This window comes from Schistocerca gregaria, chromosome 6, assembly GCF_023897955.1.
Source record: "Schistocerca gregaria isolate iqSchGreg1 chromosome 6, iqSchGreg1.2, whole genome shotgun sequence".
Classification (NCBI taxonomy): Eukaryota; Metazoa; Arthropoda; class Insecta; order Orthoptera; family Acrididae; genus Schistocerca; species Schistocerca gregaria.
The window spans coordinates 138,170,539-138,197,605 of NC_064925.1; the positions used below are offsets into that span (position 1 = coordinate 138,170,539).

Consider the following 27,067-nt stretch of genomic DNA (forward strand, 5'->3'; position numbering starts at 1 on the left):
CTCTCATCGCTGAAGACGACACGTTTCCATTCGTCCCTCCATTCACGCCTGTCGCGACACCACTGGAGGCGGGCTGCACGATGTTGGGGCGTGAGCGGAAGACGGCCTAACGGTGTGCGGGACCGTAGCCCAGCTTCATGGAGACGGTTGCGAATGGTCCTCGCCGATACCCCAGGAGCAACAGTGTCCCTAATTTGCTGGGAAGTGGCGGTGCGGTCCCCTACGGCACTGCGTAGCATCCTACGGTCTTGGCGTGCATCCGTGCGTCGCTGCGGTCCGGTCCCAGGTCGACGGGCACGTGCACCTTCCGCCGACCACTGGCGACAACATCGATGTACCGTGGAGACCTCACGCCCCACGTGTTGAGCAATTCGGCGGTACGTCCACCCGGCCTCCCGCATGCCCACTATACGCCCTCGCTCAAAGTCCGTCAACTGCACATACGGTTCACGTCCACGCTGTCGCGGCATGCTACCAGTGTTATAGACTGCGATGGAGCTCCGTATGCCACGGCAAACTGGCTGACACTGACGGCGGCGGTGCACAAATGCTGCGCAGCTAGTGCCATTCGACGGCCAACACCGCGGTTCCTGGTGTGTCCGCTGTGCCGTGCGTGTGATCATTGCTTGTACAGCCCTCTCGCAGTGTCCGGAGCAAGTATGGTGGGTCTGACACACCGGTGTCAATGTGTTCTTTTTTCCATTTCCAGGAGTGTAGTATTTCTGATTTTTCAGGTAGTTCATTGTAAAAGGTGTTTAAAATATTTTGTCGTTTTGAGAACGAACCGAGCCAGATACATGTACGTTGAGTCACACTACCACACACAGAACAGTTACACTTGTGCTTTGTTGTTTCGTAGTTTTTATAGATGCAGGGGACTTAATTAACAATTCTGTTAATGGAAATTCCTTGTCATTCTTTATTTTTATTTTATGCAGTCAGATTGCGTGCTAATACTAGTCAGGACCAACCGGTTACGAGAGTTCGTAACCGGACACACAGCTACTAAAATTATTGCATCTTATTCATTTAATTAAGCCCCCATGCAATATATTAATTTTTTGATAATTTTATTTTTGTTGTTTAGGATCGAACGCTGTTGTGATACATGTACTTTGCTTTTGTAGTAACGAAGCAATTTCTTCCTGCTTCACACGTTACAGCCATAGTGACAAACAGAACTTATTTTCGCAGCACTTTTTATATACCTGCTACAGAACACTACCACGAGATGTCAGACGCTTCCAGAGCTGATAAACATATCCCTATGAACGTTTTAAAACCACTAAGTTGATGGCAGATATGCTTCCGAAAGTCCAAATAAGAAACATTAACTTCATGGTGTCTCATAGAGAAACTACAGTGGTCATAGTCATATCCCCAAAACGTCTTAAAAACAACGTGTTTTTGCCCGAGAAGCTATATTTCACAACAAACAGAAATTACAGCTGGTGCCACAGTCTACTAGCAGATGTCAGGAGCTTACAGAAGTGGTGCAGCCTACTCGCATGAACGCCGTAAATAAATTCAGTCTCTAGTAAGTATACTTCCCAGTCAGTGAAAGGGTACACTAATAGCAGATAACTAGTGTTGTTGTTATAGAAAAAAAGTTCTCTGTCCATTGTGACTGAACTTATGTCAAAGCGGCAATATTTTGCTGTTGAAGAAATTGTACTTGTTACGGCTAATGTGGCTGTAAATAAATATGTGAAAGGAGCAGCTCCTTCAGTGAAATTACTTTTCTGAAATCAAATAGCATAAATCAATACATCGTGAGGAAAGGAAATAGTTAATTTACAAGTAATTTGTGGAAGTTCTTTAATTGTTGTGTAGATTATTTCCGTATATGGTGCTGATATCACTCAAGGTATAGAAACATCATACAAGCCACTTCTGCCTCTTAGTGGTGAATACTGCGGTGGTGCAGAGCAGCAAGTTTGGAATGACGTGCAGCCAATTTACGCGACTGGGATCGCGCGTTGATGCGAGTCGATCCGCCTTCCTCTGTTGAAGCAGACGTAGACTGGAGAGCAGGAGAAGAAATAACTGTTTGGTTACGTTGATTCAATCAAATTTGGTACCAACATAATATTTCACGATTAACATCACACTACTGCTAATGTACCATACAAATTGTAGATAATAAACCACCTTGAATTCATGCTATTACGATATGTTTGTGACAGTGTGCGATTTGTGCTTTTACCAGTGGTGGGGATGTCTTATGGGGTTAGTATAATTATATATGTTACTAGCTTCGACCGTGGCGTTACCAATGGTTAAACAGTTATTTATAAATAGATGTTAATGCCGAAACTCACTATTCACGCGTATGCACTATCAGAAAAGCCATCCCTTGTTGTATCTTTAAAAGTACATTATAGGTAAAGCTTATTTACAAAATCATCTACATACAGGTATACGAGGGGAATTCAAAAAGTAAAGGCACATTTGTGAAAAACTGTACTTATTCTGATGACAGAAAACTGAAACATGCGTTATTTTTCTACGTAACCTCCCTGGACTTCAATGCAGTTTTCCCGACGTTTTACAAGTATTTTTATTTCAAAAAGTAAAGGCACATTTGTGAAAAACTGTACTTATTCTGATGACAGAAAACTGAAACATGCGTTATTTTTCTACGTAACCTCCCTGGACTTCAATGCAGTTTTCCCGACGTTTTACAAGTATTTTTATTTCATCAGAAAATACGTTTATCGGTTGCATCTGTAACCAATTTTGCACCGCAGCAATGACGTCTTCATCACTTTCAAATCTTCTTCCCTGTAGTGCTTCCGATAAGGATCCAAACATGTGAAAATCGCTTGGAGCCAGGTCTGGACTGTTTGGTGGATGTTCCAGCACCTCGAATCTCAACTCCTTTATTGCGCCGGCTGTCCGTTTGGCAGAATGTGGGTGACCGTTATCTTGGTGCAGGATGACACCTCTTCACAGTTTTCCACGACGTTTGGATATGATTGCAGGTTTTAGTTTCTTACGCAACACATCACATCCACCATACAATACAGACCTGGCTGTAAAGCCTCGTTTACGCTGGGGCGACGTCTTGCAACATTGTGGCATGCTATGGAAATGTGGCTTCCGTTGTCCTGCCATTTAGTTCTAAATTTTTACCGAGCGAGGTGGCGCAGTGGTTAGCACACTGGACTCGCATTCGGGAGGACGACGGTTCAATCCCGTCTCCGGCCATCGTCATTTAGGTTTTCCATGATTTCCCTAAATCGCTTCAGGCAAATTCCCGAAGGGTTCCTTTGAAAGGGCACGGCCGATTTCCTTCCCCATCCTTCCCTCACCCGAGCTTGCGCTCCGTCTCTAATGACCTCGTTGTCGACGGGACGTTAAACACTAATCTCCTCCTCCTCCTCTAAATGTTTTGAAATGCTTAACTACAACATAACTCTTTTTCAAAATTAATAAGCAAACATAATAATATTATTAATAGTAAACTTTACTCCACAAATTTAAATTATATGTAAAGTCTAACTCCAGTGCGCGGGAAATAAACATCCCAGGTTGGGATGCATAAACTAAAACCAGAGGAGGGGATGGTCTAATTTAGAGGGGGGGGGGGGGTGGATCCCCCCATCCCCCCTGCAAATGACGCACTAGTTTGTGAAGTCGACAGAGAGTACGTTGTAAGATTTGACAGTTGCTGTGCATACCTGTCACAGGGTCTAGTCACATTAATGTGACCACCGCCTGTGTTCGGCGCCAACGTGCAGTTATCACTCACAGATGGCAGATGGCAGCACGAGTGGGTGGTATATAAAGCTCGTCGGAGGGACGCGGAAAACAGTGCAGTCGTTGTCATAATGTAGAAACGGAGTGATTTATCAGACGGCCAGAAGGTCATGCTCATTGGCTTTCTCGCTAAGAGCGGAAGCGTATCAGAAACGGCTAAGTTTGCAATCTGTTCTCGTGCCTTGGTTGAAGTACACCGTGCATGGGAAAACTGCACTATCCAAATGACACGCCGAGGCAACTGTGGTACGCCACGGGACATAGATGGCAGGACTGGAGATATGTATGGGCGAATAGACGTGCAAACTGTTGAGCAACTGACCGTCCAGATGAACCATTGGCTTAATAGCAGTGTCTTCTCCATGACTATTCAATGAACGTTGCTGCATATTTGCCTTCCCAGTGGGCACATTGTTCATGCACCCATGCTGACAGCTGTTCATAGGCGACGAGGGCTAAAACTTGCGCGGCAATACCACAGCTGGACGTCACACTGAGAGGCGACAGGTGGCGTTTTAGGACGAATCACGTTTTATGCTCCATCAAAAAGAGAGCCGCGCTGCGGCTCGCGTTGGTGCTGTTTGTAGGTTTCCGCCCTCCGCCCTCCGCCCTCCGCCCTCCGCCCTCCGCCAGACCGTATCCTTTAGTTGGCACGGTTGCTGTTGTTTGCTTCTCCTTTTGACTGGCGCCACTCGTTTCGCAAGCGTTTCCTGTCCGCTAGTCGCAGCAGCGGCGGTTATCGCTATTTAGTAACGTTGCCCTCTCTTCAGGGCAACTTCGTTGTTTTTCTGAATCGTGTGAGTGCGCCAGTTCAGTTGGGGGGACTCATGAGGAGCCAGGTCCGTGCAGTGCGAGAACACGCCGGGACCGCTGGTGGCGCTCATGGACTGCCAGATGGAAGGGCTGGGTCACGAGGGTGCACGACCTCGTCGTAAACCTGATCCAGCAAGCTTTACTATGAGTGCATTTCAGTCCAAGTAGAGCAGAGTCAGTCACCTGTGTGGGCCTTGTAGTACGTATGTGATGTTGTGACAGCTTATCATTGTGATGTCATGTTCAGTTTGGTGGATCTGCGTACCGCTTAGTACTTGAAGACCCTACTGCGTTGAAAACACTCGGCTCAGTGATTAGACGGTGTGGTTGCACAACTATTATTTAATAAAGCAGTGAAGAGATTTGTCTCATTCTGCCAACCATCGTCAGAGTTGCCACAGTGAGTTCAGTGTGCATTTGTGTACCTACTAAATTTGATGTCACTCTTTCGGTTCAAGACAGCACGTTAAATAAGAGTAGCTTGTTGCACGTGAATAACATTTACTGCTCCCCCAAAAAAGTTAAGAAATTGGCAAGACCCTTCTTGGTTCATGTTACGACACAATAATAATATAGTAGTCCTAATTACGGACAAAATATTGAATAGTCCAAACCTTAAACTAAGACACAGTGCACCGAGAGATAGCTGAAATACTGAAAATCATGAGAAATGACGAGACCAGCCCAGACAGGGGCAGATGAAATTGTTTTTAAGGAAACAAAATACGATTCTCTCAGACGCTTCAGTCCGGAACTGCGCTGCTGCTATGGTCGCAGGTGCGAATCCTGCCTCGAGTATGGCTGTGTGTGATGTCCTTAGGTTACTTTAAGTAATTCTAAGTCTAGGGGACTGATGACATCAGACGTTAAGTCCCATAGTGCTTAGAGCCATTTGAACCATTTGAATTACCGATTAGCACACGGAACCTGATTTCTGACCATACTGTATAGTGTTGCGCGATCAATGGCCGATACCAATGTACCTAGATGCACATTTGTGCATAATGGCGGACGATGGTCGTGAACTTGCACTTAATAAGAACTGGCTTCGACTGGCTTGTCGTGAGAGCCTCCTGTCACTTCCGTGTCCCAAGACCCAACGACCGTGTCTGCCTCCGCCGACAGGAAGAGGGTCTCCGTGATCTAACAGCTCGTTAGACACCCTGAAGGCGGTGTCGGCGTGGGACACCTGAAACAGAGGGTCCTCCCCAAAAACGACGGAGAGGTCTGTTCCTCCGCCGCCGATGATACAGACCTAGTGAACACCATAGTGTAACAGTTCGTTGCTCACTGTGGTGAAAACTACTGCTCAAATTGTTGCTGTAGATGCAGTACGATGCCCCAGAGCCATACGCCGAACATTCTATCAGCAGTCGTTTACAGTGGCTACATTCCTGCCAAGTCTTTCTGCAGTGTAACTGAAGCAACATCTCGTAGCCTTGTTGCATGTCCTCATTAAAATTCGGTGAGGGGTTAACAAGGATGTCTTTGTCGCCTGAATGGCATTCCTAACATCAGTTCGCCACGTCCAATGTCAAAGGTAACTAACTCTCACGACCACTGCAGCGTGTATTTAAAGCAAACCTGATTTGCATCGTCATAGTGGCACTGCTGTTATGCAACTGGTGAGTAGTTTCAACAGACGTCATCTTTCAAATGTAGAAACACGCCTACAACCTTTAGTTCGTGTCGCGCAACTCGTTCTTGGTGTTGCGATTCAGTGTTCTATCGTTTGGTGTTTGAACTGCACAGTTCAAACACTGTGCTCTAAGGTCAAACGCTAATATTGCGAAGAGCACATTTATTTTGACCGATTGTTTCTTTGTGAATGGAATTTGTATTGACTGATTGATTCAGTTAAGTGAATTTTGTGTAATAATTATTATACGTTATTTTGCTGTTCAAGAACTTTACCTGTGACGAAACTTTTTTTAACTTAAATTTTTATTTCATTCGTCAGTTGGGCTCCGAGTTTGAATTTTATATTATAAGGGGTTTGTAACATATATTACAAAACGTTGTGCATGTAATCTACCCAGTCCTACCACTCTCGTGCTGCTCCACAACAAAGATTTGTTTCGTCTTTGTTGATCCATTATGGAATTTGGGACAACGGCTGGCATGTATTTCTTGATGCAATAATTTATCAACAGCCTGCCCACTAAGAGCTGTTGCATAACGATTTGATTCACGGATCCAGTTATATGGCTCCTTCCGTGTATAGCGATTTTACGACTATGACGTGTGGGGCCTCAAGACGGCATCAATGTAATGCCGAAGCTGGTAGCACAAAAGAAGTTCATAAAAAGCCGGCCAGTGTGGCCGTGCGGTTCTAGGCGCTTCAGTCTGGAACGGCGTGACCGCTACGGTCGCAGGTTCGAATCCTGCCTCGGGCATGGGTGTGTATGATGTCCTTAGGTTAGTTAGGTTTAAGTAGTTCTACGTTCTAGGGGACTGATGACCACAGATGTTAAGTCCCATATTGCTCAGAGCCATTTGAATCAACTTCTACAATACATACGGTTGTTGGTAAATTATTGCATCAAGAAACATTTATTTCGTCCGTTTCTTAATCTTACCTGATACAGCAGGCACCGGTCGTCGCAGCCAGCGTTCATATATTCAGTAACTATGTCACCTGTCCAAGAAAAACAAAACGTTTTACAAGATATTTGGCTGAGGCCAGTTATATGGTGCGTAGGTAAGAATACTAAAAGTAATTTCAGACGTGAAGCATAATTAATCCAACAAAAGCAAGTATGGCAGTGAGAAGTGTCTAAAATATTCCATCCAGCTATCTAGTGCCGAATGCCCCACATGTTCAAATATTAAAATACAAAATTGTTTCTATTAATTCCTACTACAAACAATACTACCCACGAAGGGACCAAAAGCTGCCTACCATCGCAGTGTAAATGACAGAACGCAGTGAAACATCGGACACTAAAATGACAGTGAGTGTACATAACATGTTGATACTTCATCATGGAGATTGGTTTTAAAGTTTCTTGACCACATTAAATGACTGGAATACATGTGTAGATATATGTTGTTGCGCTTATTTTATTTTCATTAAACTTATTTTATTTTCATTAAATTTTTTCCTGTCGATAGCCGAAGTTCTTAAGTATTCCTTTCGTACGAGTCAATACTTTCCTCTTTTGCAAAATATGTATCTCATCAGTTTATAAGAATACTTTCAAGGGCATTTTTTGCGTTTCAGTAATTGTGAATGTGTTCTTTAATTAACTATTGTATTCCAAGTGTGCAGACTTACATAACCATCAATCAAAAATAGAACCGAAACTTAAAATAAAGTAAACATTTATACTTTTTCATTCTAAGAAAGGTAAATCAAAAGCACTTTCAAAACCTAACACCAAATTTTTGATACTTTTGTAACAATCAACAAATTCAGATGCTCTTAATGATAAATGCATGAGTGATCAAGAAGTGAAAAGATTATGGCCATCAAAAATCGTGAACCACTTAGAATGCTATTATTCGCAATTCACTGAAAACATTTCGCTCATCAGGTGTTCAGATAAATGTAAGAGTAATATACAAACCACACGTTAAGGGGTCTCGTTCATAATTACCCTGTTTTGCCAGCTCTAGGCACTCATCAGAACATGTCACCTCTGCAGAGCTGGCTCCTGCAAAAAGATACAACGTTATAGTGTAAATGTGAGTTATATATGTATTCTATATGTTATTCATCTTACACGACAGAGCCGCGCGGTGTAAGGCGCCTTGCCACGGTTCACGCGACTCCCCCAGTCGGAGCTTCGACTCCTCCCTCAGGCATGAGTGTGTCTGTTGCCCTTAGCGTAAATCAGTTTAAGTTAGATGACCTCAGCAGTTTGGTCCCATAAGTACTTAACGATAAATTTCCAAATTTACATCACAGAAAAAGAGACTTAGTTTGTCTGAAAGACCTAAAGGACAGTACAGTTTTCACTGTCCGATTGAAAAGGTTCATGATGCGACAACTCGGTGACGTACCTGTACTTACCATTATCACATGACCTTCCAGCTAAGTGAATATAGTTCCGTCAGCTGCAAAACGTTAGCGCATTAACATTATACCTATAGAAATTACATTCACTCGCGTGTAATACGAGTACATCGATGTAAATGTGACACACTTTGTACACAAGAAGAAGATTATTCACTTTCACCAAAACGATCGTTCTTCCATTACACCTCACACACCTCACTGCATACCATCACATTCATATACATATAAATACACTAGAGGAGATAAGCAGTGTGTGAGATATCGGTAAAACTTGAGCTCCAGACTTCTCATTGGACGTCGCAACATCCATGGTCCATTCCTTCCAGCCCTCAGAGCTCAAATTGCGTCACACAGCTTGTAGGAACGTTAATCATGTTAACCGTCTCTCTCTAAAGTAAAGTCTCTAGTCACCGAGTGGTGTCAAATAATCAGTGAATCAACAATGGAATCAAAATTCAGAAACTTGTTGATAAGCTCAGTATGCTCAACAACAACATATTCCTACACGAACAGCGCAAAATACAGAATTACGTGAAACATTGAACAACAGGTATGTCAAGTCAAACACGGTCACTGAACGCAACGAAGAATTCAGAAACCTGTGGAAACGGGGAAGCCGGCCGTTGTGGCCGAGTGATTCTAGGCGCTTCAGTCTGGAACCGCGCAACCGCTGTGGTCGCAGATTCGAATCCTGCCTCGGGCATGGATGTGTGTGATGTCCTTAGATTAGTTAGGTTTAAGTAGTTCTAAGTTCTAGGGGGCTGATGATCTCAGATGTTAAGTCCCATAGTGCTCATAGCCATTTGAACCTTTGAAACGGGGAAGGGCAAAACGTTTGCAATGCCTAAATGAGGCATTCCCGTTCCATTGTATTCAGCTATACAAGATGGGCGCAGTTCTGCAGCTCGGGTGAAGGAAAAACAGAATCAGATGAAGAGAATGATTTTTTTTTTCAGCTCTAGTCAGCCACCACGCTGAGGAGAATCGTCACCTGCAAGAAGACCGCAATTAAATAATTCTTATACAAGGCCTATACGGAAAATAAGGTCCGATCGGTAGCGAAATGAAAACCACGGTGAAAATAAAAAAAATAGCAACAGTTAGCCACACCTTCCAGCTACCTCTCTAAATAGTCGCCGTTCCGACTTAGAACCGAGCGAGTTGGCGCAGTGGCTAGCGCACTGGACTCGCATTCGGGAGGACGACGGTTCAATTCCGCGTCCGGCCATCCTGATTTAGGTTTTCCGTGATTTCCCTTAACCTCTCCAGGCAAATGCCGAGATGGTTCCCTTGAAAGGGCACGGCCGACTTCCTTCCCCGTCCTTCCCTAATCCGATGAGACCGGTGACCTCGCTGTTTGGTCTCTTCCCCCAAAACAACAACATCCGACTTAGACATTTGTCGTGACGTTGTACAAACTTACCGGTAGGCTCGTCACAGAAATCTGCCAACTGTGCTTTTCGCCAATTCTCTAAGATAGTCTGTCTTTCATTGTTTATGCCAAAATATCTTCGTAGGCGTCTGTTCATAAGTGCAGAGATGACGAACGGAAGGAGCCAATTAAGGGCTGTATTGTGGGTGATCAAACACTTCCCACTGAAAATGCTGCCGGAGCGTCTTCATTGCCGCTGCAGAATGGAGCTGAAAATCGTCTTCAAGAAAGAAACGCATACATTTATATTACGTGGGCTGCATAGCTTCAGACGAAATCTCTCACCAGATCCACATACTTGGCTCGAGACACCTGTTTCAGGCATTTTTACGTGATCATTTTGCGCTCTGAACTGAAAAGGGTGACGGGAAGCGATCGACAGGTACACTAGAGACACTGCCCAACACATCTGTGCAAAGTTCCATCGGATTTTCACAGTGGCTTCCATTTCGCAGCCTAATCGGACCTTACTTTCCGAATACGCCTCGTATTACCACATAGCTACGTTACAATAAACACAATAAGGAAAGCAATAATGATAATCTCTTCTGAAGAGACGGGCAACGACGATATTAGCATTATCACATTCACGAACGTCCCTGATGGCAATCTTGATAAGCATATTTCATATTTCTCTCGTGGATGGGTTCACCCTGTGGTATCGCCGGAGTTCGCAGTGCCATACCAAAGTCGGCAACGCGAATCGATACCACAGACACAGACCGCAGAGGGCTCGCTGCCATCCGCAACAACCAATGGAAGGCAGACCAAAGACATGCCCCCCTCCTCAGTACAGTAGCGCCCTTGCGTTGTCTTTTATAGTATCGACCCAGTTTGAGGCCTACGCTGCAGCAGTCAGTGTACGTATACTACAGCGACATTTCTAATGAAATGCACGTTCGTAAATGTTGCATTTTGAACTGCAAGACAACAGTTTGTTAATCCGTGCATCAAATGATTCTTTCACAGTCAGTGACCATTGTAAATTTCAAGCAATTCTGTGGCAGAGAACTGTGTCAAGGTTAAATAAATCTTTTATTCATTTACGTAATAAAGTGAACTAATGTTTCATGTGTTTTAGAGAACTGTGTCAAGGCTAAATAAATCTTTTATGCATTTACGTAATAAAGTGAACTAATGTTTCATGTGTTTTAGTCTTATAAGCCTCTCTGCCAGAGCAATCACAGAATCCACAATTATGGCCGGACAAAAGTAGTTTCGTCAGGTCACAACTTATCCCTTTCAGTAAAAAAAAGGAGTATAGTCCGTCATATTCATAAAAATCGATAACCCTCAATCATCTAGTCATAAACCGATCACCTGCTGTGCCCAAATTATTCGGCCTGCGTAGATGAGCTGCCAGCGCCGCTGATTTTTATGCAGGAGACCTGTGTTCGATCTCCTGTCAGATCGGAGATTTTATCCCCTCAGGGACTTGGTGCTGTGTTGTCCTAACCATCACTTTACCATCATTGACACGTAACTCACCGAAGTGGCGTCAAATAAAAAGTCTTGCTCTAGGCGGCCGAACAACCCCAGAGTAGGTCACCCGCCCAAAAATGGCATACGATCATTTCGTTTTACGCAAATTCAGCACTTATCTTAAAGATGAGTGCGGTTATCGTAAAAACCATAGAACAAAATCTGCGCAAATTGCGGTAACTGAGCCAGCCGTTGTGGCCGAGCGGTTCTAGGCGCTACAGTCTGGAACCGCGCCACCGCTACGGTTGCAGGTTCGAATCCTGCCTCGGGCATGGATGCATGTGATGTCCTTAGGTTAGTTAGGTTTAAGTAGTTCTAAGTTCTAGGGGACTGATGACCTCAGAAGTTAAGTCCCATAGTGCTCAGAGCCATTTGAACCATTTTTTAAGTTACTGATGAGCTGAATTAAGTGCGCATAGCTACGCGGGCACAGTGTTCATACTATTGAACATCAGCAGTGCATTTCATACCATCAAAATTGGTATATTGCCGAGGCAGTTAAAATATTTATATAATGTGATTGTGAATTAAAAGGTACCTGAGAACCAGAGAGCAGCGTGTGGTCTGTGGTGAAAAGCCTTGCTGGAAACATTGATTGATCAGCTAGAACATTGTGACCACCGAACTACTATCGATATAAACCCGTCCACGTGGTAGCAGCGTCACCTGGCGAGGAATGACCGCTAGCCAGACACACACACGGTGCATGTAGTATCAGTGAGAGTGCTGCCCGTGTGTAGAATGGAGAAGGCGCGATCTATCTGAGTTTGATCAAGGGTGGACCGTGGTGGTATAGCATTGCATGGTATGACGAATCCCGCTATCTTCTTCATCATGTCGATGGGAGGACGCGAATCCGTCATCTTCCAGGGAAACAACTCCTTGACACCTGTACTGTTTGACGGAGACAAGCTGGCGGTGAGTCCATTATGCTATGATTAATATTCACGTGGGCATCCGTAGGTCCAGTGGAGCTCGCTCAAGGCACCGTGATGGCCAAAGAGTATCGTACTCTGGTTGCAGACCACGTACACCCCTCCATGGCGATGGTGTTTCCCGACGGTAATGGCATTTTTCAAAAAGATAATGCATCTTCTCATAAGGCCAGGAGTGTAATGGAGTGGTTCGAGGAACACAGTGGCGAGTTCCAATTGATGTGCTGGCCCCCAACTCGCCAGATCTGAACTCGATTGAACACATCCGGGATTTGATTGAACGTGGCGTAACAGGTCATCGCCCCCCTCCCGTGAAACTGATATTTTTGTGAATGTAATGTACGCCTTCAACAAGGAGGCTAATAGTTACAGCATCTTAACAATCATCTGACCAATGGCTACATCAAAACGATACGTAATGTAAGAACCAAGTATTAAGTTAGAGAGGTGGAAAAATATGTTCGCGCGTCATAGGTCAAGCAATAATGTACGAGTGGCATTCAGTAAGTAATGCAACACATTTTCTTTCTCGGCCAATATCGATTGTAAAAATGCGAGGACATCGTGAAATACTCCTGCTTAAAACCCTATAGTTTCATGAAGTCCCAATAGATGGCAGCGCTATACGTAGCCTTCAAAATGGTGTCTGTAGGGTGTGAGTTTCTTTTGGTAGAAAACCGGAGCACCGCAGCTATTCTTACGCGCTTGCAGATTGTCTATGGAGGTGTGGAAGTGAACAAAAGAACGGCGAGTCGTTGGGCGAGGCGTCTGTCAGCATCGCAACAAGTTCGCGTGCCGCCCGGCCGCATGCACCTGCGACTCCTGCAGTGTTGTAACGGGCGTATTCATGGCCAAGAAAACGCAAGCAAACTTCTCCATGACAACGCAAAGCCTCACGTAAGTCTACGCACGCGAGAGGACCTCACAAAGCCTCATTGGACTGTTCTCCCTCATCCACTCTACAGCGCTGATCTCGCGCATCCCGACTTCTGTTTGGCCCGATGAAGGATGCACTGCGATATAAGCAGTACGCGGATAATAGGGAGATTATTGACTCAAAAAGACGTTGGCTCTGACGTCGACCAATAGAGTAGTACCAAGTGGGCATACAGGCCCTCTCAGTAAGGTGGCGTAAGGCCGTCACATTGAACAGAAATTATGTTGAAAAATAGAGTTTTGTAGCCAAAAGAGTGGGGAATAATATGGTGTGTTGAAATACTGAACAAACCAACCTACCTTCATAAAAATTTTGTCTCGAATTACTTATTCTCTCGCAGAATCCCAGCTATGTACACCCATAAAACAGAAACATTCGTAAAGTCATTCTCTGTTGTTGTTGTTGTCTGCCTCTTCAACAAGCTGCACTACACACGGGGCACAGTTCAGTGACCTCCAGTCTTTACGAAAAAAAAAAACGAATCAGTTCCTTCAGCACACCCAATAACATTATCCTAAAAAATTAACAAATACATCCAATTTCTTGCTGTGAATCAATAAGCTAATGTTGCCATCTTCTCCCAGTTATGTTTTCTTTTTTTCCGTTTGTTAATCAATCACACAACATTTTCCCGTCCTCTCTTTAACATTAGTCTGTATCACGTTTAGTCAGGCACTTCATTAATATTTAATGTATAAATTAAAACTTTGTAAATTAGTATGTGTATACTTTTTTACCTTAAAATTAATTTGTTTAATTTCGTAATAAATTTCGTATAATTTTATATATACGAAATGTACTACAAAATAAAACAAATTTCGATATGTATATACGAATTTATTACAAAATTAAACAAATCAATTTTAACTTCCAGAAAAGTAGACACATACTAATTTAAAAAAAACTTTCAATTTGTACATTAAATATTGATGAAGTGCCTGACTTAATGTGCTCCCAGTTCTCGAAAGTAAAATTACGTGTAATGTTTTTGTGCTCTGCTCTCCGTTAACAAATACTGCTGTAGTCTTCATTCCGAAGACTGGTTTGAAACAGCCGGCCGGTGTGGCCGTGCGGTTCTAGGCGCGTCAAGTCTGGAACCGCGTGACCGCTACGGTCGCAGGTTCGAATCCTGCCTCAGTCATGGATGTGTGTGATGTCCTTAGGTTAGTTAGATTTAAGTAGTTCTAAGTTCTAGGGGACTGATGACCTCAGATGTTTAGTCCCATAGTGCTCAGAGCCATTTGAACCAACTGGTTTGAAACACCTCTCTGAGCTAGTGTATCAGTCGCTTCATCTTCATTTAAGGTCAGCCTGATCTATCCACGACCAGGTCTCTGGCTACAATTTTAAACACCCAACACTACCCTCCATTACCATATTAAATATTCTCTGACGCTTCAGTATGTGTCCTATTGACTTATCCCACGTTTTAGTCGAGCTGCGTTTCTCTTCGATGCACCTCGTCATTAGTTATCCGCTCTACTATAGACTGCGGGAAGAAAGTTAGCGCACCTGGAAAGATGTTGTTGACTTTCCTCCGATGACAGCAGATGCCATCTGGGTGACGGCAGATGTACTGATAATGGAACGAAAGTCTTCTGGCAACAGATAGTGCAGTGGCATAGCTACAAGAGCTTAATCTGTGTCTGCGCTTTAACAGGGAATTCTCGCGGCCAGAAGGCTCAGTGCGGTGGAAACGTGTGAAGCAAGTAGGCAACCGCTTCCTATAGCCAACTGATCGAGTTTGAAAGGCGTCAAATTGCGGCCTTCAGAGTGGTCGGATGGTCCTTTCGGAGAATTGCTACACAAATTAGACGTGCTGCGTCATTTGTGCGACGACGGTGGTATCAGTGGTCACGTGGACATTCTCACGCCCTTAGAAGAGGTTCTAGACTTCATTGCTTAGACACCCGCCAGAATCGTCGTATCGTAAGGGCAGCAGTGGCAGATCGTAAAGCTACTAAAGCACAGATAAGAGGGCTGGTGAGCCACACGTGCAGACAAAAATTGGGACTAGGGGCACACCGTCAGAGGATCACTTGGAAGATGGAACGGAGAGCCGTGGTCCTCTGTGTTGAAAGAAGATTCTGCCTGCACTCAAGTGATGGTCGTTTGGATGTTGACGTAGACCTGGTGAGCGCTGTTTCGTAGAGTTCGTACGTCCAAAAACACTGGTCCCACCACAGGCCTTACACACTACTGGCCGTTAAAATTGCTACACCACGAAGATGATGTGCTACAGACGCGAAATGTAACCGGCAGGAAGAAGAGGCTGTGATATGCAAATGATTAGCTTTTCAGAGCATTAACACAGGGTTGGTGCCGGTGGCGACACCTGCAACGTGCTGACATGAGGAAAGTTTCCAACCGATTTCTCATACACAAACAGCAGTTGACCGGGGTTGCCTGGTGAAACGTTGTTGTGATGCCTCGTGTAAGGACGAGAAATGCGTACCATCACGTTTCCGACTTTGATAAAGGTCGGCTTGTAGCCTGTAACGATTGCGGTTTATCATATCGCGACATTGCTGATCGCGTTGGTCGAGATCCAATGACTGTTAGCAGAATATGGAATCGGTTCAGGAGGGTAATACGGAACGCCGTGCTGGATCCCAACTGCCTCGTATCACCAGCAGTCGAGATGACAGGCATCTTATCCGCATGGCTGTAACGGATCGTACAGCCATGTCTCGATCCCTGAGTCAACAGATGGGGACTGCAAGACAACAACCATCTGCACGAACAGTTCGACGACGTTTGCAGCAGCATGGACTATCAGCTCGGAGATGATGGCTGCGGTTATCCTTGACGCTCCATCACAGACAGGAGCGCCTGCAATGGTGTACTCAACGACGAACCTGGGTGCACGAATGGCAAAACGTCATTTTTTCGGATGAATGCAGGTTATGTTTATAGCATCATGATGGTCGCATTCGTGTTTGGCGACATCGCGGTGAACGCAGATTGGAAGCGTGTATTCGTCATCGACCCATACTGGCGTATCACCCGGCGTGATGGTACAGGTTTACACTTCTCGGTCACCTCTTGTTCGGATTAACGGCACTTTGAACAGTGGACGTTTCAGTTCAGATGTGTTACGACCAGTGGCTCTACCATTCATTCAAACCCTGCGAAACTGTACATTTCAACAGGATAATGCACGACCGCATGTTGCAGGACCTGTACAGGCCTTTCTGGATACAGAAAATGTTTGACTGCTTCCCTGGCCAGCACATTCTCCAGATCTCTCACCAATTGAAAACGTCGGGTCAATGGTGGCCGAGCAACCGGCTCGAAATACGCCAGTCACTACTCTTGATGAACTGTGGTATCGTTTTGAACCTGTACACGCACTGTTTGACTCAATGACCAGGCGTATCAAGGCCGTTACTACGGCCAGAGTTGGTTGTTCTGGGTACTGACTTCTCAGGATCTATGCACCTAAATTGCGTGAAAATGTAATCACTTGACATTTCAAGTATAATATATTTGTTCAATGAATACCCGTTTTTCTTCTGCATTTCTTCTTGGTGTAGCAGTTGCAATGGCCAGTAGTGTAGTCTGGGTTGCGATAAGCTACAACTGTCGTTCACCTTTGGTGTTCCTGGAGGTGACGCTAACCAGCGGTCGGTACGTGCTGAATGTTGTTAGACCCATTCTTTCATCATCCTTGCAATAAAAAGGAGGCAGAATGCGGGCGGGCCTTATCGTGGAGTAGCATCACTTCACGCAGTGTTCTAAGCGTTGTTCTTGGACTGCGTCTACAAGACGTCTCAGTTGTTGACAATGAATGCCAGCAGTGATGGTCACCCGTCGGAAAAGTAATTCGTAGTACATGACACCGTACCTGCTCCGCCGGATGCATGACATTATCTTTTGCGGATGTCTTTGTACGGCAAGTTGCTCATTTTTTGGGCTGAAACATTCCTTTCATTTCCTTTTGTCAGCGTAAAGAAATCAGTTCTAGTCACCAGTAACAATACAGGATAGGAACGGTAGGTGTTCTTCATGAGCAAATTGATGACAAGCAAGCAGAGATGCACATTTTGCCGCCCGCTGATTTGTGTAATTTTGCCTTAGAGCATGTAATATCTCTACACCAGAGTTTCGAACATTCCCCATCGCATGCAAACGTCGGACGATGGAATGACCACAGTTCATAAATTTGCCATTTCACGAGTACACTGACGAGGATTAAAGTGTTTACACGATCTTCATCAACCACCGAAGGTCTTACTGAACGTGGAGAGTCACTAATGCCAAAACGCTTTTCCTCAAACGAGAAAACTAGGTTTTTGCCGAGTCGTGCCGAATGATGGTACCCTCTACACGGCGGAAATGTTTCTAACTGCCTCTGCTGGTGCCACCACTGTACTGAACTCCAAATGTCGGAAATGTTCCGACTTCTCCACTTGGCACTCCATTTTCTAGCTCCCGCAGCTCCATTCACTACCTCTAAATGAAAAAAGACAATGTGTAAACTCGAATAGCAGCAGTGAACTACAAATAAAAAAATGAGAACCGATAAACAAACCCACAGCAACCGAAATACCAACATGTAAAACGAAAACGCTACGATTTCATGGTATAACATTTCAGCTCCTCAACACCAAATTAAAACGTTGCATTAGGAGGTGTCTGCTTCGTGCAAAAGGTCTTGAGTTCATATTGACGACAACAAGTAATTCTTCATTACAGATGTTTATTTACAAACCGAACTGACAGACTTCACAGACTCAACAACTGACTCTCCGAGCTAACCGCACTGCATATCCGAACTGGCAACTGACCACTCCTAGGTGTATTAATATCTTTCCAAACAATGAGAGTCTTTGACAATGTTTTGTTTACAATACGATAGCAATTCACGACCCAAAACTAAATTAGACATTACAGAACTTTAGTACAGATTAAAGTAAGTAAAAGGATCAGTATATATAAATTCTTACATGCATAATTTCCAAATAGATTTTATAACATTTTTCTAACAGCTTCTGGATAACCTTCACCAGATTTGTACCGATGTTTCCAGAAATATCTTGACATTTGATTCTGGATATTTCTTGAGTGATTTAGAACAACTATTTATATGTAAAATGATTTAAATCGTGTTTCAAAACGTAAATAAATCTTTTTAGCAATATTTCTTGATACAAATCGTCTTTCGAAATTAGGTTATGAAACAGTTTTCACAAGTTTTCGTATTTTTGCGATCATAATATAGAATTTCTCCATAGAAAGTTCCAGAAGTGTGCATTAAACGATCATTCACAGACTTTCTCTTTAGCTGGTGAGTTTTTAAAAGTATCTTGTCCATATTATACGAAATAATTTAGCTCAAAACTGATAATTTATACAATTAATCAGAGCTACAGCAAACAGTGAGTCTTTCTTTTACAAAATGAAATATAATTACAAAATTGAATGAAAATAGGTTACTAACCATAATATATATTTACATTAATTCTATTTTTGTTCTTTCTGTGCGAAATGTCCTAATATTGACACAGTACAATATTTAAACATCACCAAAGTTTCCCTTTACATTTTGCATATCTGTATCGACATCCCCTAAAAGTCTACAGTATCGAATACTTCAATATGTCCCAGTATGTCCTGTAATGTTACAATGGGCAATGTTAATATGTCCTCCATACGGAATACTGTGCGATGGTATGTTTGTTTCTCCTGCGTGAACCATTCCTTAAATACGATATTTAAAACTTCGGTCTCCCTTTATCTGTGCTCAGTTACCAGACCAGATACAAACAATCATCGTCTTTGAACTGTTTGTCTACTTTACGCAGCACACGTGCTGTAAAATGTTGCTATATCCTTCAGCTTTCAGCGTTTTCCAAATCGCAATATGTGGACCATCTACATCTACGTCTACATACATACTCCGTAGTCCACCATACGGTGCGTGGCGGAGGGTACCTCGTACCACAACTAGCATCTTCTCTCCCTGTTCCACTCCCAAACACAACGAGGGAAAAATGACTGCGTATATGCCTCTGTACGAGCTCTAATCTCTCTTATCTTATCTTTGTGGTCTTTCAGCAAAAAAAAAGCTGGCGGCAGTAAAACTGTACTGCAGTCAGCCTCAAATGCTGTTTCTCTAAATTTCCTCAATAGCGATTCACGAAAAGAATGTCTCCTTTCCTTCAGAGGCTCCCACCCGAGTTCCTGAAGCATTACCGTAACACTCGCGTGATGATCAAACCTACCAGTAACAAATCTAGCAACCCGCCTCTGAATTGCTTCTATGTCCTCCCTCAATCCGAAATGATAGGGATCCCAAACACTCATGCAGTACTCAATAATAGGTCGTATTAGTGTTTTATAAGCGGTCTCCTTTACAGATGAATCACATCTTCCCAAAATTCTACCAATGAACCGAAGACGACTATCCGCCTTCCCCACAACTTCCATTATATGATTGTCCCACTTCATATGGCTCTGCAATGTTACGCCCAAATATTTAATCGACGTCACTGTGTCAAGCGCTACACTACTAATGGAGTATTCAAACATTACGGGATTCTTTTCCCTATTCATCTACATTAATTTACATTTATCTATATTGAGAGTTAGCTACCATTCTTTACACCAGTCACAAATACTGTCCAAGTCATCTTGTATCTTCCTACAGTCTCTCAACGACGACACCTTCCCGTACACCACAGCATCATCAGCAAATAGCCGCACTTTGCTATCCACCCTATCCAAAAGATCATTTATGTAGATAGAAAACAACAGCGAACCTACCACACTTCCCTGGGACACTCCAGATGATACCGTCACCTCCGATGAACACTCACCATCGAGGACAACGTACAGGGTTCTATTACTTAAGAAGTCTTCGAGACACTCACACATTTGGGAACCAATCCCAAATGCTCGTACCTTAGTTAGTAGTCTGCAGTGGGGCACCGAGTCAAACGCTTTCCGAAAGTCAAGGAATATGACATGGCATCCGTCTGATACCCTTCATCCATGGTTCGCAAGATATGTGAAAAAAGGGCGAGTTGCGTTTCGCAGCAGCGATGCTTTCTAAAGCAGTGCTGATACTTGGACAGCAACTTCTGTGTCTCAAGGAAATTCATTATATTGGAACTGAGAATATGTTCGAGAATCCTGCAGCAAACCGATGTTAAGGATATTGGTCTGTATCTTTGAGGATCCGTCCATCTGACATTCTTATATATCTACATCTACATCTACATCTACATCCGTACTCCGCAAGCCACCTGACGGTGTGTGGCGGAGGGTACCCTGAGTACCTCTATCGGTTCTCCCTTCTATTCCAGTCTCGTATTGTACGTGGAAAGAAGGACTGTCGGTATGCTTCTGTGTGGGCTCTAATCTCTCTGATTTTATCCTCATGGTCTCTTCGCGAGATATACGTAGGAGGGAGCAATATACTGCTTGACTCTTCGGTGAAGGTATGTTCTCGAAACTTCAACAAAAGCCCGTACCGAGCTACTGAGCGTCTCTCCTGCAGAGTCTTCCACTGGAGTTTATCTATCATCTCCGTAACACTTTCGCAATTACTAAATGATCCTGTAACGAAGCGCGCTGCTCTCCGTTGGATCTTCTCTATCTCTTCTATCAACCCTACCTGGTGCGGATCCCACACTGCTGAGCAGTATTCAAGCATTGGGCGAACAAGCGTACTGTAACCTACTTCCTTTGTTGTCGGATTGCATTTCCTTAGGATTCTTCCAATGAATCTCAGTCTGGCATCTGCTTTACCGACGATCAACTTTATATGATCATTCCATTTTAAATCACTCCTAATGCGTACTCCCAGATAATTTATGGAATTAACTGCTTCCAGTTGCTGACCTGCTATTTTGTAGCTAAATGATAAGGGACCTATCTTTCTATGTATTCGCATCACATTACACTTCGCTACATTGAGATTCAATTGCCATTCCGTGCACCATGCGTCAATTCGCTGCAGATCCTCCTGCATTTCAGTACAATTTTCCATTGTTGCCACCTCTCGATACACCACAGCATCATCTGCAAAAAGCCTCAGTGAACTTCCGATGTCATCCACCAGGTCATTTATGTATATTGTGAATAGCAACGGTCCTATGACACTCCCCTGCGGCACACCTGAAATCACTCTTACTTCGGAAGACTTCTCTCCATTGAGAATGACGTGCTGCGTTCTGTTATCTAGGAACTCCTCAATCCAATCACACAATTGATCTGATAGTCCGTATGCTCTTACTTTGTTCATTGAACGACTATGGGGAACTGTGTCAAACGCCTTGCGGAAGTCAAGAAACACGGCATCTACCTGTGAACCCGTGTCTAAGGCCCTCTGAGTCTCGTGGACGAATAGCGCGAGCTGGGTTTCACACGATCGTCTTTTTCGAAACCCATGCTGATTCCTACAGAGTAGATTTCTAGTCTCCAGAAAAGACATTATACTCGAACATAATACGTGTTCCAAAATTCTACAACTGATCGACGTTAGAGATATAGGTCTATAGTTCTGCACATCTGTTCGACGTCCCTTCTTGAGAACGGGGATGACCTGTGCCCTTTTCCTATCCTTTGGAACGCTTCGCTCTTCTAGAGACCTACGGTACACCGCTGCAAGAAGGGGGGCAAGTTCCTTCGCGTACTCTGTGTAAAATCGAACTGGTATCCCATCAGGACCAGCGGCCTTTCCTCTTTTGAGCGATTTTAATTGTTTCTCTATCCCTCTGTCGTCTACTTCGATATCTACCATTTTGTCAACTGTGCGACAATCTAGAGAAGGAAGCACAGTGCAGTCTTCCTCTGTGAAACAGCTTTGGAAGAAGACATTTAGTAATTCGGCCTTTAGTCTGTCATCCTCTGTTTCAGTACCATTTTGGTCACAGAGTGTCTGGACATTTTGTTTTCATCCACCTACCGCTTTGACATAGGACCAAAATTTCTTAGGATTTTCTGCCAAGTCAGTACATAGAACGTTACTTTCGAATTCATTGAAAGCCTCTCGCATAGCCCTCCTCACACTACATTTCGCTTCGCGTAATTTTTGTTTGTCTGCAAGGCTTTGGCTATGTTTATGTTTGCTGTGAAGTTCCCTTTGCTTCCGCAGCAGTTTTCTAACTCGGTTGTTGTACCACGGTGGCTCTTTTCCATCTCTTACGATCTTGCTTGGCACATACTCATCTAACGCATATTGTACCATGGTTTTGAACTTTGTCCACTGATCCTCAACACTATCTGCACTTGAGACAAAACTTTTGTGTTGAGCCGTCAGGTACTCTGTAATCTGCTTTTTGTCACTTTTGCTAAACAGAAAAATCTTCCTACCTTTTTTAATATTTCTATTTACGGCTGAAATCATCGACGCAGTAACCGCTTTATGATCGCTGATTCCCTGTTCTGCATTAACTGATTCAAATAGTTCGGGTCTGTTTGTCACCGGAAGGTCTAATATATTATCGCCACGAGTCGGTTTTCTGTTTAACTGCTCAAGGTAGTTTTCAGATAAAGCACTTAAAAATTTTTCACTGGATTCTTTGTCCCTGCCACCCGTTATGAACGTTTGAGTCTCCCAGTCTATATCCGGCAAATTAAAATCTCCACCCAGAACTATAACATGGTGGGGAAATCTACTCGAAATATTTTCCAAATTATTCTTCAGGTGCTGAGCCACAACAGCTGCTGAGCCCGGGGGCCTATAGAGACATCCAATTACCATGTCTGAGCCTGCTTTAACCGTCACCTTCACCCAAATCATTTCACAATTCGAATCTCCGTCAATTTCCTTCGATACTATTGCACTTCTTATCGCTATAAACACGCCTCCCCCTTCACTGTCCAGCCTATCTCTGCGGTATACATTCCAATCAGAGTTCAGGATTTCATTACTGTTTACGTCTGGTTTCAGCCAACTTTCTGTTCCTAGTACTATATGGGCGTTGTGACCGTTTATTAATGAGAGCAGTTCTGGGACCTTTCTATAGACGCTTCTGCAGTTTACTATTAGCACATTAATATTGTTATTCCTTGTTGCATTTTGCCTACTCCTGCCTTGCCGCGTCTCAGGAGGCGTCTTGTCGGGCCTAGGGAGGGAATTCTCTAACCTAAAAAAACCCCATGTGCACTCCACACGTACTCCGCTACCCTCGTAGCCGCTTCCGGCGTGTAGTGCACGCCTGACCTATTCAGGGGGACCCTACATTTCTCCACCCGATAGCGGAGGTCGAGAAATATATACTGTATATATGTATTCTTATATGCTGTAAAATGTTCCTATGTCCTTCCGCTTTTACCGTTTTCCGAAGCGCAATATGTGGACCACAATCTAACCACGAAATACACCCCGATTACATAACACCACCTACTCTGGACTTCAACGTTGCACAACGCATGGTGGCTGGCTAAGTTCTAGAGGATTTGCGAGGCCCAAATCCTCCCTTCGGATTTTTATATTGTGTAGCGTGATTCTTCACTCCTAATCGCTCCTTTCCTGTCATCAGCTGTACAGTGACGTCGTTCCTTACACCACCTCAAATGTTGTTTATCATCGACTGCAGACATGTGCAGCCGGCCCTTGTGGCCGAGTGGTTCTAGGCGCTTCAGTCCGGAACCGCGCTGCTGCTACAGTCGCAGGTTCGAATCCTGCCTCGGGCATGGATGTGTGTGACGTCCTTAGGTTAGTTAGGTTTAAGTAGTTCTAAGTCCTAGGGGACTGATGACCTCATATGTTAAGTCCCGTAGTGCTCAGAGCATTTTGAACCATCAGACATGTGTGAGTTATAAAGAGCTGCTTGACCGTTCTACCCCATTCTTTTTAATTCCCTACGCTGGCTTCAAAGCCGGTAGCACTTTGGAGCTCACGAATTATTCCTCCCGCTGATACCATGTGATTTTTTACAGTCGTCCTCTGCAGTCCTCGACTGTTGCTGTCGATCAGTATACAAGGACTGCTTGCTCTTGCTTCAGCTGTGGCTGTTCCTTCGAGCTTCTGCTTCACAGTCACATCACCAATAACCGACTTGGGCAATAAACGACCATGAAAATCCGATAAAGCTTTGCAAAGATGTGTTGGGCAGTGTCTCTAGTATGACTCTAGGTAGAATTTGTCGCTCTTTTCATTCCTGAGCTCTTAGTGAGCGCGTAAAGATGTTATAGAAAATAGTGTCTCCCGCCAAGTACGAGGGCCTAGTGAGAATTTTCCCCTGAAGCTATGCAACCAACATTACATAACTGTCGTGCGGTTTCTTCTTCAAGACAATTCTCAGCCTCATTCTCCAGGGGCAATGAAGATGTTCCTGCATCGTTTCAATTGGAAATGTTTGTTTACCCACAATACAGCCCGTAATTGTCTGCCACTGACTTTCATCTCTGCTCAAACGGACCGTTGGCTATGAATGCAACATTTTGGCACAGACAACGAGCTTTAGGCCAGCGTAGAGAATTGGTGGAAAGGACTGGCTGCTGCCTTCTATGATGAGGGTATTGGAGAGTTGGTACAACGCTACGGCGAATGTCTGAGTCAGAACGGCGACTACGTAGAGAAGAAGCTGAAAGGTGTAGCTAACTGTTACAAATTAAACATTTCTGATTTTCACTGTGATTTTCATTTCGCGATTAATCGTAACTTACTTTCTGGACAGCCCTCGTATTTGTTCCACTTAAATCCAGACGGTTCCCTGTCCGATAATGCTGAAGTAACTGATTAGTAATCTATTTTTCCAGCCTGCTTTCCTAAATAACGATGTGTGTGTTATCTTCGTTTCGCATAACTTTAAGTGATCCTTCTCTCATTCTCCTTTTAGCCGCCTCCTTATTTTACGATTTGCCCTATGGTGCCACAGACAGATTTTTTTTCTTTTATCCCAAATGAGGAAAGGGCAAAACTCGTGTCACAGTAATGTCTGTTTCGACAGAAAGTAAAAACCGAGGAACAGACAACTCTAGAGATGAAATCACGCAGAGTATCCGCAAAAAGGGTTGCTGCTCGTCAAGCGTGAACGGAAATTAATGTAATGGAGAAAAAAATTAACTGAAGTGTTTATCATTCATATAGTTGATTCCTACTTCATCACGCAATCGATATTTAGTTAAGGATAATTTATCATTCTTGACTTTTTTCCTCACATTTAAAGAACAAGGATGCGTGTACAACTCTAGCGTAAAGGGAGGTGGGTTCACCTCACACAAAACGTTACTACGTGCTGTTGGAACTACTCGCTTACCGACAAAGGCGGCGATCACGACGACAGCGATGAGAGCCTTCTGCATGGCGACTGATAGTCACAAGTCAGGAACGGGTATCGCCAACGTTACCCTTTATGTACGAGTACGCGCCCACTGTTTCGGGACGCAAATTTAAGTGGAAAAAAAATCAGCTGTAGCGATAACAACTACAACCTGCATTTCCATCAAGTTTCTTACAGCCTGCTTCTAATAATCAGTAGCCCGTTTAAATGATAGTTAATAATTGTCCAACGAGGAAAAGGAAGTGAAATTCTTTGACGTTATCATAAGCGAGTAGCGTGGACACGCAGGTAAGTCTGATAACGAATGCCTTGTATGAAGTATAGTTTCAGACAGCTTTTTCGAAACGTTAAGTTTTTACCTGCACAGTACTGCGATAAGGGCTGACAAACGTGCCTTGGACACTATCCTCATAAATCGTAAGTAGTTACTGGGAAGGAGTGCAAGGTCACGAAAGGCCAAAGATGTTTATGGTATTCGACGCCCCACATACTCTGATCAGCCAGAACATTATGACCACCGACCTGCTATTGACGTAAGCCCGTCCACGCGATAGCAGCGTCGTCTTTCAAGGAATGACTCCTAGTCAGACACTCGCACGTTGCATTTAGTATCAGCGAGCATGCTGCCCGTGTGTAGAATGGGGAAGGCGCGCGATGTATCTTGAGTCTGACCGAAGGCAGATTGTGATGGCCTAGAGACTAAGCACGAGCATTTCGGAAACTGCCGACTTGTCGTGTGTTCGAGCAGTGCTGTAGGGAGTATATAGAACACGTGGCAAAATCAAGGTGAAACAACGTCCAGACGTCGTGGGGTTGGATGATCATCCCTCATAACAGATGTCGGACACGGAATAACGTAGCTAGAGAGATCAAAATTGACACACATGCTTGGAATGACATGGGGTTTTATTAATACAAAAAAAAGTTCACAAAATGTCCGACAGATGGCGCTGGACAGCAGACGTCAGTGACTGCGGATGACAATCGTGTATAAAAGGAGCTGTAATGAGAGATAGAATCAGATGCGCCAGCAGTCGCAGCATGTTGACGTTACTTGAAAAGGGGCTTCTAGTGAAGCTGTATTATCAGAATGGGGAATGTGCTAGTTCAGCGTTACGATCCTATCGCCATAAGAAGGGGATTCGAACGGGTAAAGGTCCGTTGACAAATGCAGCTGTGGCGAGAATGATTTCGAAGTTCGAAGCCACGGGTTGTTTAGGCGATAGGCCCCGTAGTGGCCGACCGAGCACAAGGCGTAATGCTGCTGAGGCAGTTCAGGAAGAAATGGAGACTGTAGCGGGTTCGTCTATGCACGGGGAAGTCAGCGCTCGTGCAGTCACACATCGCACCGACATTCCATACACTACTGTTTGTTTGGCACTGTGGCATACCCTCCGATGCTATCCGTACAAAATCCATCCGCACCATGAACTGTTACCTGGCGAT

The 27,067-nt window shown here is 44.1% G+C and overlaps 1 protein-coding gene across 1 annotated transcript; it reads right to left on the reverse strand.

The window, feature by feature from the left end:
* Positions 1 to 1,801: 1,801 nt before the first annotated feature.
* LOC126278167 (uncharacterized) lies at positions 1,802 to 25,705 on the reverse strand. Its single transcript, XM_049978062.1, has 4 exons — positions 25,598 to 25,705; positions 8,145 to 8,231; positions 7,155 to 7,213; positions 1,802 to 2,023 (listed from the first exon to the last, which is right to left on the reverse strand). Exons 1-4 carry the CDS (start codon positions 25,641 to 25,643, stop codon positions 1,901 to 1,903), a joined length of 315 nt encoding a protein of 104 aa, XP_049834019.1. The 5' UTR covers positions 25,644 to 25,705; the 3' UTR covers positions 1,802 to 1,900.
* Positions 25,706 to 27,067: the final 1,362 nt, after the last annotated feature.

Excerpts from the sequence above, each read along its gene's own strand:
- LOC126278167 (XM_049978062.1), bottom strand. The coding sequence starts at position 25,643 with ATGCAGAAGGCTCTCATCGCTGTCGTCGTGATCGCCGCCTTTGTCG. Across the intron at positions 8,232-25,597 it reads CGTGATCGCCGCCTTTGTCG|GAGCCAGCTCTGCAGAGGTG; the intron begins GTAAGCGAGTAG and ends ATCTTTTTGCAG. Across the intron at positions 7,214-8,144 it reads ACGAGACCCCTTAACGTGTG|GTGACATAGTTACTGAATAT; the intron begins GTTTGTATATTA and ends TTTCTTGGACAG.